This window comes from Rhinichthys klamathensis, unplaced genomic scaffold, assembly GCF_029890125.1.
Source record: "Rhinichthys klamathensis goyatoka isolate OS25496 unplaced genomic scaffold, OSU_Roscu_1.1 h1tg000079l_1, whole genome shotgun sequence".
In the NCBI taxonomy this organism is placed as follows: Eukaryota; Metazoa; Chordata; class Actinopteri; order Cypriniformes; family Leuciscidae; genus Rhinichthys; species Rhinichthys klamathensis.
Genome location: NW_026606621.1, coordinates 4108935 through 4126804, shown reverse-complemented (window position 1 = coordinate 4126804; position 17870 = coordinate 4108935). Strand labels below are relative to the sequence as shown.

Sequence of the window (17870 nt, the reverse complement as noted above, 5' to 3'; positions counted from 1 at the left end):
ATATAAGTTTAATGACCAGGCAATCGAATCTTGTGTGAAAACACCCTTAAGCTTGGGCAGAGGCTGAACGTTATTAAAGCTCTAACAACTTACCTCTGGAACATGAGTATTGTGTGTGTCCATGGTCACAGTATTAGGCACACATTAAAAAGAACCAATCTATCAAAACCCAAGCTCTCAAATGATGTTATCAGTGGTCTGAACAAAGCCAAAAGACGTCTAGATGAAGACCTACATCAAAGCTCTGTGTGGTGTGTTGGTGGCAGGTGAGCTCATGTGTGGGGCTCTTGTGCAGGAGGTCCGGCAGATGGTAGCTGTCGCTGGATTGGGATCCAGAAGGCCTCTGATGGACGTAATGTGTTGGCTTTGCTGCACTCTGCTGGAGAAACATGAATATCTTTTTTCGGACAGGAAATCCCACTTTGAAAAAAGCTGACAGTATCTCTGAAAAACTGATGGATTGAATGATTACAATAATTACAATAAATCTCCACTGGTGAAAATGAGCTGCAGTATCACAATAAAAGCAAAGGCAGATGAACACAGGAGTACATTAGGACCCAATTATTGAGTTTCTTCAATATATACTGATATGTTTGCTAACCCTAACCCTAACCCTAACCCTAAAACAACAGACTGAAGGTGACTTTACCTGCTGCGGTTTCACATTGAGATGAGGCTGAAGAATGATTTCATTAAACTGCCCTCTGGATAACAGGGGCCTTCCATTGCTCAACGGAGACCTAGACAAACCACAGTCAGAACGATTTTAAAGGATGCCAAAGAAAACATTTGATCCTTTGAAATACATGGTTTTTAATCCTTTTTTCACCTTCATAACAGTTAAAGTGGCACCTATGGCCCGATGTACATAAAAGTTTCCATGCTTCTTTAGAATCATGCGCAATCTATGCAAATCAGGCAGGAAGAGGGTCATTTTCAGCCATTTCATGGGATTTGCCATTGAAATAGAGCAGTTTTACACCTTTTTAACAGTTATAGCCACACATGGTCCGGTCTCCATAAAAGTCTGCATGCTTCTTTAGAATCATGTGCCGCATGTGCTCACCTAATGATGCGAAATCTTGGTTTTTAGTTTAGGAATGATAGGCTTTTGGGTAGATTGGCCATGGCCACGGACCCCGCTATAGCTATGCAAAGGCCAAAGTGCAACATATTTTTGATAATTATTGACCATCCTAGAGAGTCCCCGAAAATTGTGCCGCAGTGGTTTTATCAAGGTTGAGACAAAAACCTAGGACTAGTTCGCGAAAGTTGGTTCTTGAAATAATCTCCAATATTTAACAAACGATTCGATTGTCAGAGGCCAAAAAGGCAAAGAGGCGGTCCTAGAGGAAAAGTTGCTCAGGATGAGGAGTTCTACCATGTGTCATGAATGTTGTAGGCGTGTGCGAAAAAATCGTCTGGTATATAATCCAGCCAAAACAGCGAAGTTAAAAACGTTTGTAAACATTGTACATTGGTTTGTAAACCCCACACCCCCTCCATTTTCCTTTTTTTGCTATTTGACTTGTAATAGCAGACAATATGAAACAAGTATGCTATGATACACACACCCTGATAAGGAAGAATTGTTAATAAAAAATAAAAAAATCAGCCAAATGTTTATCTGTTTCTGTGTGGGTTAATAGCACTGAGTACAAAAACATCAAGTTCAGTTCCACCCATAGGGTACAACGGGGCTAAAGGCACACCCATAGTGTATGAGCAAAGCTGCAATGTCTTTGCCAGGCTGCTCGAGAACTAGCCGTTTTCCATACAGAAAACAACCAGCACAAGCTAACGTGGTTTGACGTTGATGGGACATCGGCAGAACAGCAGAAATGTGACTGCCACAGGCACTTCTGCATTGAGAGGAATTCACTGTCTTGATTCAGTGACATGCGGAGCCTAGCGTGTTCACAACCTTAGACACAGGGACCTATCCATCCGGCACCAACCATATGTCTCCTTTCACTTTCATTTAAATCATATCGGGATTATTTTGGCATGGAGTTTAAATTGGTCGCAATCACTGTTGAAAGGGATGGTTCACCCTTAAACGATTCTGTCGTCATTTAGGCTACTCATGTTATTCCAAAACTGTATGACTTTCTTTTTTCTGTGAGCACAAAATAAGATATTTTGAAGAAACCCAGCAACATTGGAGCCCATTGACTTCCTTTGTATGGACAAAAACAGATGTTCATGCATGTTCCACAGAAGTAAGAATAAGTCATACAGGTTTGGAATGACATAATGACAAAATTGTAATTCTAGGGATGATTTTAGGGACTTTAAAGGGATAGTTCCCTCAAAATTGAAAATTCTTTCATCATTTACTCAACCTCATGTTACTACAAATCTGTATCAGATTCTTTCTTCTGCTAAACACAAAAGAAGATATTTTGAAGAATGTTGGTAACCAGACAGTTGACGGTAGCCATTGACTTACTATCTTACTGTCAACTGTCTGGTTACAAACATACAGATTTTTTGGGTGAACTATCACTTTAAGGCATTGCCATGGCTGATAAACTTAGCATGATTATATAAAGTATAACCACAAAATCACGTCAGTCACTTCATGAAATTCTCGTAATCTTTGACCATGTGTGTTTTGTTTTTAAATTGGTCAACTTTCAGAGGAGAGCAAACAGTCAAGGTGAGATTACCTAGTCTTCTCATCATCTTCATCACTGGAGGAAGAATATTCCGCAAGCTTCATTAATGGGCTGAAGTGAGACTTCATTCCCAAACCCTTAAAGACGAAAACAGTTTGATATTAAAAGCCAACAATCTTAAGGCCTGTTCACACCAAGGACGATAACTATAATGATATAGATCTACAAATTGTTCTAAATTTAAAAGAATAGCAGAGTCCACACCACAACCATAACCATAACAGCACAGAGGAACAATATTGAAAACAAAACACTTTTTGAAAAATAAAATTCCAGCAGAAGAATGATAAAAACATTGACAGCCAATCAGAATCAATCCTGCTTTAAAGAGCTCAAGTATGTTGTGGCGGCAGGCGACAAAATTGCAGCGCGAGCTTAGTTATCGTTATAGTTATCGATCTTGGTGTGAACGGGCCATTACTGATACTTATTTTAATATTCTATATTTGGTTGGGGAAATAAAGACCTAAAGCAGAGGTGAAATCAGCTGCATAAAGTGCTTAAGCGCTGGTACATTATCGAATATGAAATACAGATTCACACCTGGTTTGGTGGTGATGTTCCTGGACTTTGAGCGCTTCTGTTTTGATGAGCTGGACTGTCCAGCATAAAGCAACCTGCAAGAACGAGAACGTCTACATGACAGTGTACAAAGACATATGCTTGAACTATTGACCTTACTCTGTTCTGATACAGGTTTCAATAAGTAACAGATAGAGAAAGACACACCTGACTGTGAACTGCTTGTTGAGCTGTTAGATAGGGACATCTTAACACTGTTGTCCAGAGAAGACTGACGATCTCCACTGATAGAAAGACAAGAAACAAAAACAGCCACAGTTTCTAGTCTGAGGATAATCAGGGGCTTCAGGGGACTACACTTGAGCCTAATTAATGTAGGTTTGAGCAAGGATTTTCAAATGAGTCCTGCAAGGATTTCAAACAACAACTTACCTGGATCCATATCTATGATGGCTTGTGACATCTTTGAATTTTGACGTTGTTCGTTCTGGAATCTTAAGACAATATTTGCAAAAATAAACAGATTGCTTCATTTTTTTTTTTTTTTGACATTTGTCAGTGACTAAAGTTAATTATTTACCAGTAGTATTCTTCATGCAATACCTTTGACCTACACTTTGGGCCTTTATGCTATTTTCACTTTTGTGCTAACCACATGTCTGCTTTGAATGGATGTCACATTAAAAGAAGGAAGGAAGGCACCTCCCTTTGGTAGAGGAGGCCGTTTTGACCACAATTTTAGCAGTTGCCACCTACAGCATTTGCACCAAGCTGACACAGCAAAGTGTAATACATTTGAATGAATACTACCGGTACAATGAAAAGTATAGTATGATATAGGTTTGGGTTTAAATTTTGGCTGTGGAGATATATCTGAGGCAACCCATGCTGACAACTGAAACGCTGTCTCAAGGACAAACCTTTGGCGGCTGATCATCAGGGATGAAGAAGACCTCATCTTGTGTTGGCGAGAGAGGAGCGGTGACATCAGACATCGAGCTGCTGTGATGAATCTCTCGACTGGAGCACACGTTCATGTTCTGAAATCAACACCGATTACAGAGCCGTTTACTCCTTTAACTGAGTCTTTTTTACTGCATACTTTTTCAGTATGCAATGCTGGATTCTACATCCTTGTCATTACACTGCACAATTATTTATTTATACATGTTTATACACAATTATTTATTTTGTTCATACGCAAATGCGCAAATCATGTTCCATCAACTTGAAAAAAAAGAAAAAAAGAATAAACTTTCATATATTTTGTATAATTCTATTTTCTCCCTGATGTCCACCTATAATGTTAATCAAGGTTTTTTCACTAAACACAGAACAACTAAAACAACAGTTATTCCTGATCCATTTTCACCCTCTCTCAGACCCAGCTGTTCTTCTGTTATATTTTGCTGCTGTGACTTTAACACTGTGTTCTAACCAGACATGATACAATAAAGTGACGAGCGATGAAAGGTATCTCTTCTATCTATAAAGCATGCCATCTGTGGAAATATTAAGAAGTCATGAAAATACAAGGTAGAAAACCCTTTGCCATGGACAGACAACTTGTCGCTGGAATCTGGACTTGACAGACTTCTACATATACAGGTGAAACTCGAAAAATTTGAATATCATGCAAAAGTTCATTTATTTCAGTAATTCAACTTAAAAGGTAAACTAATATATTATATAGACTCGTTACATGCAGAGTGAGATATTTCAAGCCTTTATTTGTTATAATTTTGATGATTATGACTTACAGCTATGAAAACCTTATCACAATATTCTAATTTTGAATTTGGGGTTTTCATAAGCTGTAAGCAACTGTTACTACAGTTAAGCCACTTCAAATGATTTATAACAGAGCGGTTAAAATCCTAGATAGGAAGCCCATTAGGTCACATCATTGTGTTAGTCTGAGGAATATAAATATGTTATCTTTTGCAAATTTCACTAAATTTCCTCTGTTGAAGCTGATGCATAAATGTTTCAATCAGCAAGCCCCACAGGTCTTGAGTGAGTGCATAGTTGCTCTCAGGACTCTTTAATCAGAGGTCAGAAATGTGACCACTGACTGTCCGCTGCATTTATATTGTGTTATACTGTATTATTATGTTTATTTTAACTATGTATTGTTTCATTTTATGTAAAGGCCCACTAGGGACTAACATTGAGAATTAGCCTCGGCTAATGTTGTAGTATGGAACATGAGCTTATGTAACATACTTGTCCCTATTCAAATAAACAAATAAATAAGCCATAATCATCAGAATTATAACAAATAAAGGCTTGAAGTATCTCTCTTTGCATGTAACGAGTCTATATAATATATTAGTTTCACCTTTTAAGTTGAATTACTGAAATAAATGAACTTTTGTATGATATTCAAATTTTTCGAGTTTCACCTGTAAATTGTCTCCAATAGGGGTTGAAAGACTTTGGATTTTTTTCGGAGTCAACATTTACGTTTTTAAAGTTGAGTCGACTAGTTGCTGTCATAGTTGCTGATGATGTCATTAATGAACAAATAAGCCTGAACCTCGAGCAGAGACTCGAACGCGGGTTGCCTTGTGCACAGCTATGGCGTATGACACAGCTCTGCTCACAAGGCTATTGCTCCTACATAACAGCTTATTATAATCAGTTCTTTTGTCTTTGGGTCGTTACATTTCTCACAGATTTCTGCTCGATCTAAATCAGATACAGATAAAATAGCACAGTAAAGATTTATATGAATGCATTAGTGAGAGAGCAATTGCGTGTGAATTAATTCTACCTGGCAGAATCTCTCCACTAGTGAAGCTGTGGGTTTTGGTTGCTAAGAAATATATGCTAGAACTTCTTGAAGCTGTTTCGAAGCTATTTCATTGTTAAATCATAGAACATTTCTGCACTACTGAATGTTTCTGTGTGCACGATCTGCACTCTGCGAGCTACTGACTGTATGCATGCCATGTACGTTACAATGCAGCAGAGCATTAGTACAGAAGCACGATTAACTTACGTGTACAATGCACTGTTTAAAATGTGCATTCGATTTTAAGCATCCGAATGGTACAATCAAACATATCGTGTGGAGCGCTCTTGGAGTATGCATTTATTTGTCATTTAAACTTTAAACGGAGCATAAGAATGGACCTGCTGCCCCCTCTATAGGCCAAGATCAGAGACTAGTCGACGTCAAGCGGCAGAGCATTAAAGTCGACTAGTCTCTGTGCAACCCCTTGTCTCCAACATCTGACTTGTGAAATGAGTAACAGCGCTTTGCTGTGCTGACAATTTAGCTAGTTTTTACTGCCCTATCCTTCAATGACAGTCTGCATTACACTGGTACAGATTCATTAAGCAAACCGTGATAAAAAAGTGCCACTCAAATTCAGACTGATCAGGAATACACTTTAGCAGCCTCTCGTTTGTAATGAGGGGATTCTTTAGACTTCACATTTTACTGTTGAGGATTAATTATATTCTTCCTACAGTACTTCTTGGGGAGGAAATTCTGCATCCTGAAAGCTACAGTACGTTGTCGTAGAACATCAATCTTTTATTGCAAGTGATAACTGACAATTTGATTGTTTAAGAGCAGATTCAGGGACAGTTGTCAAGCTTGTGATGTCGTACCGGCTGTTTGGCGGCTCTCTGGAGCGCTGGAGTACAAGGACTGGAGTTGCTTCCTGATCCCAGACGTGACTGAACATGAGGAATCCTGACAGCTAAATTATTCAGATTGACAAGATGGGTGTCGAGGGATTCCAGTTTACCTGCCAGCTGAGAGTCAGAGTTTCACAATGTCATCACAAAATAGAGGCCAGGCCATCCAAACAGGACAATCAAAATACCATAATGCATTGTTATATAAACTAATGTTGACAGAAATCTCATGATACACCATCAAACTGGACGATGTTTTACCCCATCGTGTGGTGAGGTGTCTCTAGTCCTCTTCTGCTGGAGTCCGTGGTCGTGCTGGAGCAATAGCAGCTGTGACTGATCTCTGGGAAGCGTGCGGAGGGGTTTTCTGCCCTGAGCCTGATGATATGGCCCACAAACACACAATTAACACACAACACTAAGACAGGGGTGATGTACAGCATGACATTATCACAAAACTAACCCTGACGGGGTGATCAGGACCCCAAAAAGAAGTGCAGCTGCTCATTACATGACAAGAAATGTCACGCATACTGAATGGACATGAAATACTGATTTCAGTTGAAATGTGTTATTGTGGAGTAAAATGTTTTTGCCTGGAACAACAGTCAAATTTATAGCTTAGTGCTCACTAAAACAATTATATTTGCTGCCATTAACCAACCATTAACCAGTGCTGAGAAACTTCAAATCTGACTTGAGCTGTGATTCTCAAAAGAATTGCGAGCAAAATTGATCATAGAGACAATTGGTGGCAATGGTTCTACGATCTACTTTGGCTTATGATGCTTTTGGGAAACGCATGACGTGCATTATTTTCTTGTAAAATAATTTGATACATTTTTGACATGCATCACTTTATTCCATAAAACCTATTTAGTTTGAATACATTTTCAGTACATTCAAATATTAAATATTATTTTATGTTTTGGTATCTTAAATCCCCAAAATGTCAGGTGGCGCAACCATCCGCACAAATGAACAGACTAAGGGACTGTTTACATATGACCGTTTTCATTTACACAGCACCATTTTCAACTAAAAACGTACAACTTTTTATGCGTTTTGGCCATTCGTTTACACGACAACAGCGTTTTGGGTGCCTGAAAACGCAAACTTTTCGCAAAAAGGTTTTAAATCTCTGCGTAAACAACAAAAACGCGAACATGAATATGATGTCGTCATTCCATAAATTCCTGCCAGCTAGCATAGGCAAAAGCTAATACAGGCATCCAATAAGAAGCCATGTAAACATTTGCTGCAAAAGTCAGGTGGTGCAACTGCAATGAATGCCCTATATGAAGAAAATAAATAAAATAATTTATTTTCATGCTGCAATTTTATTCAATCACAACTGATTAAAGTGTATCTAACCAATCTATTGCACTGTAGCCTTTTCCAGTTCCTAGAATATGATGTTGTGATTTTCTGTTTTTGAAATTTTGTGATTTATTTATTCATACTGATATTCATCAGGTGCATTTGTATACTTGTATAATTACACTTATGTATTTAAAAGTAAAATCGGATGCCAAATATATTAAATTATTAAGGCCTGCCACATATATTAATAATGTGATAGGCACTGCAGACACTCTAAGGAGTTTGCTTACACACAAATATTTGGTTGTACCACCTGAAAAAATGAATTTATACACTTTGAAATGTTATTTAACTATTGGAACGTTGGTCCTGACTCAAAATATGCATTACATCCATTTTGAAAAGATTTTTTTTACAAATGCCTTATTCTTAGAAGCTTTATTTGTCATCGACCCATTACTAGATTTAACTCAGATATATGATTTGCAAAAAACAGCTGTTTGGCAGACTGTCTGTCTCAGAGTAAAATTTCAAGCATGCATAATCAGTCGATGGAACATGCATTTAACATCTTCAGTGACAAACAAGCATTATCAGACAGCAGTTGTGTTTAAACTGTTCAGTATTAAAGAAGGCATTTACCTGCTCAGCAAAGAGACTTAGAGACAACGATTCAACATCAGTCCTGTGATGTTCACTGTCTTTGAGCTGAAATCCAATGATAATAAAAGACAAACAGCAGAACATTATACCAGAAAAGCAGCAGTGAGGTTTGAGGTTAACATTTACAACAGTGGCATTAAAGAACAAGAGAGCATGAAGGAAAATAAGGTTTTGAACACGTATTTAAAATGTTGAATTGACATATTTTCTGGAAAATAAGTCGCACCAGGTCATATTGTATTGTTGAGAAAAGAAAACACACACACACACACACATTTAATTATTACATTCAGAAATAATGTAAAATACTGGTAAAAAAACTAACATTTTAAACACTATATTCATGTATTTTAGTTCCCCTCACTCGACAAGAATCCCTCAAATGTAATGGTATACAGAACAAGAATGAAAAATGTAAGTATAAAATAAACTAATTATAGTGCCATTCATTATAAACAACATTTATTATAAACAGGAAGCCTAAATGAGTTTAAAGCTAAACTGAATTAGTGGCGTGTGGGAAATGAGCTATAGCCTATAAATAAACTTCACATGCTTACCTTGCCTAAAAAGCACAAACTGAGTTAAAAGTTGAATGTGAGGAGAGATAAAAACCCATAACATAAAACATTCCTGTATGAACTCACAGACCAATAATGTCTAATCCGCCACCAACTGACTTGTTGCATTGACCATTCATTAATGATTTCTGTTAATTTGACAAGAGTTAACGTTACTCCAAGGCAGTGAGAAAATCAACTGACCTGACCTTGAGTTTTACTGTTAAATGTAATTTAAAAAAACTACAGTCCATCAGAATCCATTCATTGTAGGGACTGTTTGACAAAACATTCTAATGAAGAGGAAAAATAAACTCTAACCTGTTTCTTGTGATTTCTTTTGCTTTTCTCGGTGACATCAGTCTCTTCTTGCCATAACATCTCCTGAAGCTCTGGCCACTGGAGTCCGGTCTCGTGTAACAGCCTTTCCTGGTGCTTTCAAAACACAAACACATTGGCTTTGAACTGACTTATTATTTGTTTTCTATTTTCTACATTGAACAATAATAGTAAAGAAATAACACAAATGGTCTATTTCAGCTTCATCTTTTGTCTAGATTCCAGCTTTCAGGCCCTATTTTAAGTATCTAAGCACATGGTCTAAAGCGCACGGCGCAAGTGAATTAGGGCGTCCGAATCCACTTTTGCTAGTTTAACGACGGGAAAAAATGGTCGGCGCACTCAGCGCATGGTTTAAAAGGGTTGTCCCTATTCTCTTAATGAGTAATGGGTGTGTTTTGGGCGTAACGCGCAATAAACAAATCAGAGTCTCACCTCCCATTCCCTTTAAAAGCCAGTTGAGCTCGCACCATGGCGGATTCGCTATTTCCATGGAGCGAAAAAACTGAACGCTTCTCAAGAGAGGAAACGGATCTGCTCGTGCGCGAGGTTAAAGCAGCAGACCATCTACTGGACAAAGTGTTTGTGCATTGTGTACCCGCCTATAGGCACATATTACTAATGCGCTCTTTAAATAACAAATAAAATACTGCGCCATTGACTTTAGACCAGGTTTCAGTTGGTCAATGGCTCAGTCTATTTCAGTTGCCTCAAAATAGCAACGCGCCAACAATGCGCCCGAAAACACCAGGTTTTCAGACCAGCAGCCCATGGGCGCACAAATGGGACAAATGGGCGCAGGACGTGAAAATGATAACTGCGTCGGGCTGACACTAGCGAAAAACACTTGCGTTGCACATCATGGCGCTGCATTGCACTGGGTGTATGATAGGGCCCTTCAAATGTAACAAGGTGCATCCTGGGGTGCTGTTTATATGGCATTGAAGGAGTTTACGAGTATGAACTCTGAACTCAGCTATTCCTTCATTTCTGTTTCAACTTATGAAATGAAAATGATAGGAGTGTAAAGAGATTTGTATGTTGGCACAATTTTGATTCGCCTACAAAAGAAATGTCACGGAGAAACTCAGGCCAAAGGGTTATTCAAATCTTGAGAAACAAATTCACTCAAACGTGTCCAAACGTTTGACCTCTAACATACAGATTTAAAAGATTTAGATTTAGGCAGAATGAAAGACGGGGAACTTCTAGTAAACCATGCTACAACTGACTGGACATGAATGTCAAACGCTTGAAAGGACACTGAAAATCCTAAGCAAACAAACACTAAACTTGTAACAAAGCCAGGTAGAGTAAAACAAAGTGTGTCACTCTCCATCTGCATGGTGAAACATTTTTCTCTGAAATGTGCACATGCCCTCATTACACAATCTAAAAAAATAAAATAAAACATTTATTCTTACATCTTCGAGGCGTCGTCTTTCCTCCTGCTGTTGTTGGATTCTCTTCTGTCGGTCCGCGAGCAGTTGTCTCTTGTAGTTGTCTTGATTATGTACTTGCTGGAGTAGTTGTGTTTGTGAGTTTGTCTCCTGCTGCAGACGCAGGAACTCTCGTCTTAACATGGACTCTCCAGGAAGATTCACTATAGAGCTATATGAGCACAAAGCAAATGATGTGAGAAACCACCAAACCTAAGACCAGGGCGATGCTAAAAACCAACATTTGTACACCGCGTCATGCAGGGCTGTCAGGTTTTCATGCCATCTGCCATGTGGAGACTCCTGACAGAGCACATTAACCCGAGGGGTGACACACTCACTGACCCGAGCCATTTTAATGGGTCACAAGGCAATTTATGGCTACATTACAATTTCATTGATTTATTTTTATCTACTTTTTGGTCATCGTGGCAACAAACTTCATTGAGCTGCTTGCTGATGATGCCATTTAGTTATCATTTAGTGATCTATAATAGTTCACTAATCCAAATCTCACCTCTCAAGTCAACATAAAATCCTAACTGATATTTACTTTCCTAATGCAGTTTTCTGGTCTTATTATCAACGCTTCAACAGTGCATGTTATTCTAAAGAAAATAAATCTTTTTTTTTGCCATCAGGCCAAACAGTTCTGAGCAGGCTGAATGCATTTCTGATTCTTTTTATATGTTTCTGTCGGCTGCATGACGAAACAGTTTGCTTTCACATGTATCTAGCTTTAAATATGCAACTTCACTGTATAACGAATGCATAAAAGCGAAATCAAATAGATATAAACTAATGCAAACAGATGGTAACAATCGTGACATTAAACATTTGGTTCGGATTTCCGTTTATTTTTGTCACATTCTTTTAACCGCTTGAGGTACTAATGTTAGCATCCTCTCAGCCTCGACGGCAAGCATACTGCTGTTCTCCACTAATGCAGCATCTAAACAACAAATTAGTTACTTTGATATGAAAATATGTACAGTATAACATACTGTTTCATTGTCTGTTTTAAATCTGCATCTGAACTGAAGTGTCCCGCTCTGTGCAGCGCACGTGTCAAAACAAACTCCATGAGGTGTCAGTGATGGTTTTTATTTGGCCTCTAGAGGCCGCTCTCGTACTGTATAATGACAGCGGACTCTTCTCTTTTTTTATTTGTGTGTGTGTGCAAAACACTTTATTACCATTGTAAGTGAATAATAATTAATAATTCGTTACATTTATATAGCACTTTTCTGGATACTCAAAGTGCTTTACATGGAAGGGGGGAATCTCCTCAAGCACCACCAATGTGCAGCATCCACCTGGATGATGCGACGGCAGCCATAGTGCGCCAGAACGCCCACCACACACCAGCTTACTGGTGGAGAGGAGACAGAGTGATGAAGCCAATTGGTATATATATATGGGGATGATTAGGAGGCCATGATGGACAGAGGCCAAAGGGCAAATTTGGCCAGGATGCCGGGGTTACACCCCTACTCTTTTTTCCGAAGGACATCCTTGGGATTTCTAATGACCACAGAGAGTCAAGACCTCGGTTTAACGTCTCATCCGAAGGACGGTGCTGTTTGACAGTATAGTGTCCCTGTCCCCGTCACTAAACTGGGGCGTTAGGACCCACACAGACCACAGGGTGAGCACCCCCCACTGGCCTCACTAACACCTCTTCCAGCAGAAACCTGGTTTTCTCAGGAGGTCTCCCATCCAGGTACTGACCAGCCTCAGCCCTGCTTAGCTTCAGTGAGCAACCAGTCTTGGGCTACAGGGTGATATGGCTGCTGGCAAATGAACCTCAAGAAACATTTAAATAATAACAAAATCCATGTCATGACCCCTTTAATGTTAATCAAACAAAACAGAAAATAACTTACCGCTCTTGACTGAATAACCTTCGTAGGTTTAATAAGAATATATTTATATTTAACTCATACAGTGAAGACTATGCAGTTTTTTTTTTTTACATTTGATTATTCAATTTCTGTACTATTTCTAACTATGTTAAATAAACCTTTTCTACCGGAAAAACTTCATTCGTTTCATTCAAAATTGTTATATTGTAATTTGCTTCTTTGTTCTTATTTTTAATAACAAAAAAAACTATATTATGATATTTATCTTTATTGTGATACCATATCGTAAAATTTGATTTTGGTCATATTACCCACTCCTAGATGTGTGTGTAAATGCTATCACAGAAATATATTTTATATAACAATTTTATTGTGTATTGTGACAACACTAATGCTGATGCACACACACTCACAAACATACACATACAGCATTAATGTTGTCACATTTTTCATTAGTTGGTATTAGCCAAACCTGATGGTGGAAAAGAGTCTAGTTTGTCTTTTTAATCTTTCATCAAAATGAAATCAGTTGCTGTGCTTCTGTAATGGCCCTTTTTATTTCTAGCCCATCTCCTCCTTCCAGAAAGTGTAATATATAGATTGGTGTAATTTTATTTTCAGAAATGTGAATTATGACATACCTGGGTTCACCTTCATCTTCATTTATGGCATCTTCTTCATCTTCACTTCCACTGTATTCATATTCTGTTCCCTCTGTTAAGATTGGTCACAAACAGAACTTCAGACAAATTAGGCCAACATTGCAATTCAATAAAACTGCTTTTAATAACACTGTCATTTCAGGCATCTGTAAAAAATCCCAGAAGTTGGAAAGTGAAAGAACGTGTAGCCTGAAATCATATTAAAACGACTAAATATTCGAGGACCCCGCCAGTGTAAATCAGAATGTCTATTCGGGCTAAATGAATACACCATAAGCACATCAACACGTCACTGTGTGTCTCGTACCTTTCTCTCGTCTCCTCTTCCTGGTTCTGTCCAGATGATCTTTGAGCGTGATGCGTACTTGTCGTTCATTGGGAAGGTCTTTAATGAAGGAATGGCGTAAGAGGGTCTCAGTGGACGGTCTGTGGAGGTAGTTCTTCACTAGACAACTGTCCACAAATGTCAGAAACTTTTTAGACCTTAGAGGAGCAATAAAAAACAGATTTACTGCATACATGTCTTCAGTGGGACAGTACATTTGCTAAATGCTATTAAATACTCTTCAAATACCAGTGGTGGACAAAGTACATACAGTAAATCAAGTACTTGAGTAAAACTACAGATACCCTGTTAAAATATTACTTTCAATTTTACTCGAGTAAATGTACAAAGGTACTTGACTTTTAATGTACTTACTTTAAGTACTGATTGATAAATGTTTATTTTGCTCTATCCTACTGCTCAAAATATGTGGGGGAAGGGAGAAGAAATATACTAAACACAGAACTTTAGTATATTTTAGTATATACTATGTAAATCTGTTACCTATTTACATAGCTTAAATAGGTAACAGATCAGTCTGACATCATTATGAATAATAATACATTTCAAATAGCCAGCACTAGTCAATAAGGAAGATTATGCAGACACTTTATTGATCTGCCAGCAAGAAAACTTGTTATTTTATTAACAATCCTTGTTATTCACTGATAACTACTATTGATAATTACTCATAATTAAAATGTGCAAACAAGTGAAAATAACTAAGTATACCATTTAGTACATAGAAGTGAGGAAAAACAAAATGTGTGTTGACAAATATAAGCATACAATATAATACATAGGGAAAAATGTTACATTTTAAGAAGAACGCTATGCAAACATACTAGTTTTATATCATTTGAATCTGCTACGGAAGCGGGAAAGATGCATGGGCAATAATTTGCATTATTTTAATGTTCTGATTAGTTTTTAAAGGTGCAATGTGTAATTTTTCTGAGGATCTATTGACAGAAATGCAATATAAGATCCATAACTATGTGTTCAGTGGTGTATAAAGACCTTAATCAATGAACCGTTATGTTTTTATTACCTTAGAATGAGACATTTATATCTACATAACCGCGGGCACCCCCTTCTATGAAGGTCGACATATTGTGACGTCATGTTTCTACCGTAGCCGACTGTTGATTGGAATCAGTGAACGGTTGACTCTAGAACACATGCAATCGGATCGGTCCAATTCACAAATGAATCGTTTAGTGCGATTTGCGAATCGATCTAACAGGTCAGTTGAAAAGAATCAGCCTGTTCACGAATTGGACGGTGTTATCGCATCTCGAGCTAGTGACGATTTCTTCAGTTCAAAATAATGAGGACCGACATGTTTTTATAAAATGTAGTGGAGTAAAAAGTATTATATTATGCACATTAATATCGTACTTTTGATCCATCTGTGTGAAATGATCCAAATGCGTGAAGCCACAGTGGCAACGAACACTCAAAAACAACACATTCCAGCACATGATCACCTTTTATTTAACACAAATGAATGAAATTAATACTCTACTAGTCAGCTATAGATGCCTCCTTTCTTTTAGATATATTCATGCTGCGAGAAGTGGTGGGGACATGTAAATTATGCCTATGCTGTTAAATAAGCAAAATAATCCTTTACTAGAACTAACAATACCAGTGTAAACCAAAACTACTGTGTGAGATCTCACTGGAAATTCTATTGAAGACATTCTAGCTGGCACGTGTCACAACGCTCTCTATAATAAAGGAAAGTAATCTTACCATTTCTTAGACTTTAGTTTGGGAGGAGGGTTTCGTGGAATGAGAAACAGCGCTCTCATTGGATGCATATCACACAAGGCTGTAGAGAAATGTGGAAAACATAAAGAAACATTAAAGCATATGCAACTTGTATAGTTATATAAAAGTGTTTTTTCTTTCTTTTTCGGAATATGCCTAGGAATCGTGTGAACTCACGTGGCGCTCCCTCTGCCATCTCCAACGCTGTGATACCCAGAGACCACACATCACTCTAAAAACATGCAATGTATTTCAGGAACATATTCAACCACTCATGTATAGTACTACAATATACTGATATTTCGCTTTGCCAATAGACAGTAAATTATTCCCTTTTTTTTGTTGCTAATTTCTAGTTAACAAATGTTGAAATGTTTATGACAAAATAAGTATCTTAAATGGATCTCAGTCGATGGACTTACCCTATAGTCATACGTCGAGTCAGGATTCTCATCACACGCGATCACCTCTGGCGCCATCCAATATGGAGTCCCGATGAATGTGTTCCTTCTGCCAATCGTCCTGTCTAACTGAGCACTGACACCAAAATCCACTGACAACACAGGAATTCAACAATGTCTTCAGCCATATAATATACTGTACCAGCACTTACAGTTTTTGTCATGTGACTGGGCATTGTTTCTCATATTATATAATATCTCAAGAGTTCAATGCTGGTAATGGTTCGTCTCCATTCTTACCGAGTTTAATCTCAGCGTTCTCCGTGAGCAGCACGTTTTGTCCTTTAATGTCTCGATGAATGACATGATGTGAGTGCAAGTGTAACAGACCCTGAGAACACAAAGAGTAGCAAATCAGTGTTTACACACATCACAGAAAAATACCCACACCAGATAGTAATACTCCTTTTCTATGTTTAAATAAATGTAGCTGTTTCACTTTTCTTAATTTTTTTCTTTCTTTCTTTCTTTACTTTAATAATGTGCATGGCTTTAGTGAAAATGTTTACTTTTTAATGCACTTTGTTTCAGTTTGAAGTTGTTCAATAATTGGTGGTCCATGAGAGTGTGTAAAGTGGTGTGACGTGTGCTGCCGTGACGTCACCATGTAGCTTAGCGCAATGTCAATTTTGCTTCATAGAAAAGAAATGTTTTACACAAAGAAATGAATAATATTGTGACGAAGACCCCAGACATAGCATTAGAGATGTTGATTTGAAAGGAGAGCGAGTCACCTGATGAGGAGCAGACTTGTGACCAGCCAAACACTACCTTATTGCATGAGCTACCTGTTATTGGACAATTTCATTGTGGAATTAAAGGAATATTTCGGGTTAAGCTCAGTAGACAGCATTTGTGTTGGTCACCATAAAAATTCATTTCAACTTGCCCAATCTTTTCTTAAAAATAAAATTAATTGATTAATTAAAAAACAGTTTTCTGTTATGTTGACGAAAATGACTACAAATTAACAGCTTTTCAGCTCAAATTACAGAGGAGTTATGTTAAATGAAGTGTTATTTTTACAGTTATAAGATAAACTTTCTTATGGTTGACAATGATTAGAGCATGTATACAAGTAATGTGGATGAAATAATGTGTGTGTGTGTGTGTGTGGGGGGGGGGGGGGGGGCTATTTATTGATGTTTTATGTTATCCACATAAACTTTTATGCACTAAATGAAGAGCAGACTTTATCCAATGATTAAATGCAACTGGTTTTTATCTTTCTGGGTACAATACGCATCAAAGGAAATCTGCATTTGGTCATATCAGTGACAGTGCTAAGTGTAAGCTGACTATTTTCATGGATAGACTGACTTATGTAACACGAAGGAAAGACTATAAAAAAAAATTATGATCCTTACAGTTTAAAATGAGCCTTACAAACATACTAAAAATTGAATCATTTCATTCATTCAATGAACACATGACTTGTTTTGCATGCAGGAGGTACTAGATTATATTTACTCTAGCATATATACTCCACTCACTGTAATGCCAGAGGAGGAAAGGCTCTGCCAGCCGAGTCTGCCTCCTCACAAGGTTTTTCCCACCACCTAAATGTCTTAATGTATACAATCAATAATCTTTAGCAGTG

At 37.8% G+C, this 17870-nt stretch overlaps 1 protein-coding gene across 3 annotated transcripts in view; it reads right to left on the bottom strand.

Moving 5' to 3' along the window:
* si:zfos-2326c3.2 (misshapen-like kinase 1) overlaps window positions 1-17870 on the bottom strand; it is a 64917-nt gene that overhangs the window by 23130 nt on the left and 23917 nt on the right. For 2 of the 3 annotated variants that reach the window (XM_056251239.1, XM_056251242.1), the window contains exons 6-23: window positions 16511-16601; window positions 16232-16362; window positions 15987-16041; window positions 15792-15870; window positions 14016-14191; window positions 13688-13760; window positions 11167-11353; window positions 9725-9838; window positions 8823-8888; window positions 7119-7235; window positions 6828-6974; window positions 4127-4246; window positions 3639-3700; window positions 3414-3490; window positions 3228-3301; window positions 2676-2761; window positions 653-743; window positions 236-379 (exon numbers count right to left, since the gene is read on the bottom strand). In XM_056251239.1, the coding sequence (XP_056107214.1) occupies window positions 236-379; window positions 653-743; window positions 2676-2761; window positions 3228-3301; window positions 3414-3490; window positions 3639-3700; window positions 4127-4246; window positions 6828-6974; window positions 7119-7235; window positions 8823-8888; window positions 9725-9838; window positions 11167-11353; window positions 13688-13760; window positions 14016-14191; window positions 15792-15870; window positions 15987-16041; window positions 16232-16362; window positions 16511-16601 (1890 nt within the window). The remainder of the gene's footprint in view (window positions 1-235; window positions 380-652; window positions 744-2675; window positions 2762-3227; window positions 3302-3413; window positions 3491-3638; window positions 3701-4126; window positions 4247-6827; window positions 6975-7118; window positions 7236-8822; window positions 8889-9724; window positions 9839-11166; window positions 11354-13687; window positions 13761-14015; window positions 14192-15791; window positions 15871-15986; window positions 16042-16231; window positions 16363-16510; window positions 16602-17870) is intronic. The other variant, XM_056251241.1, reaches the window with a different exon arrangement.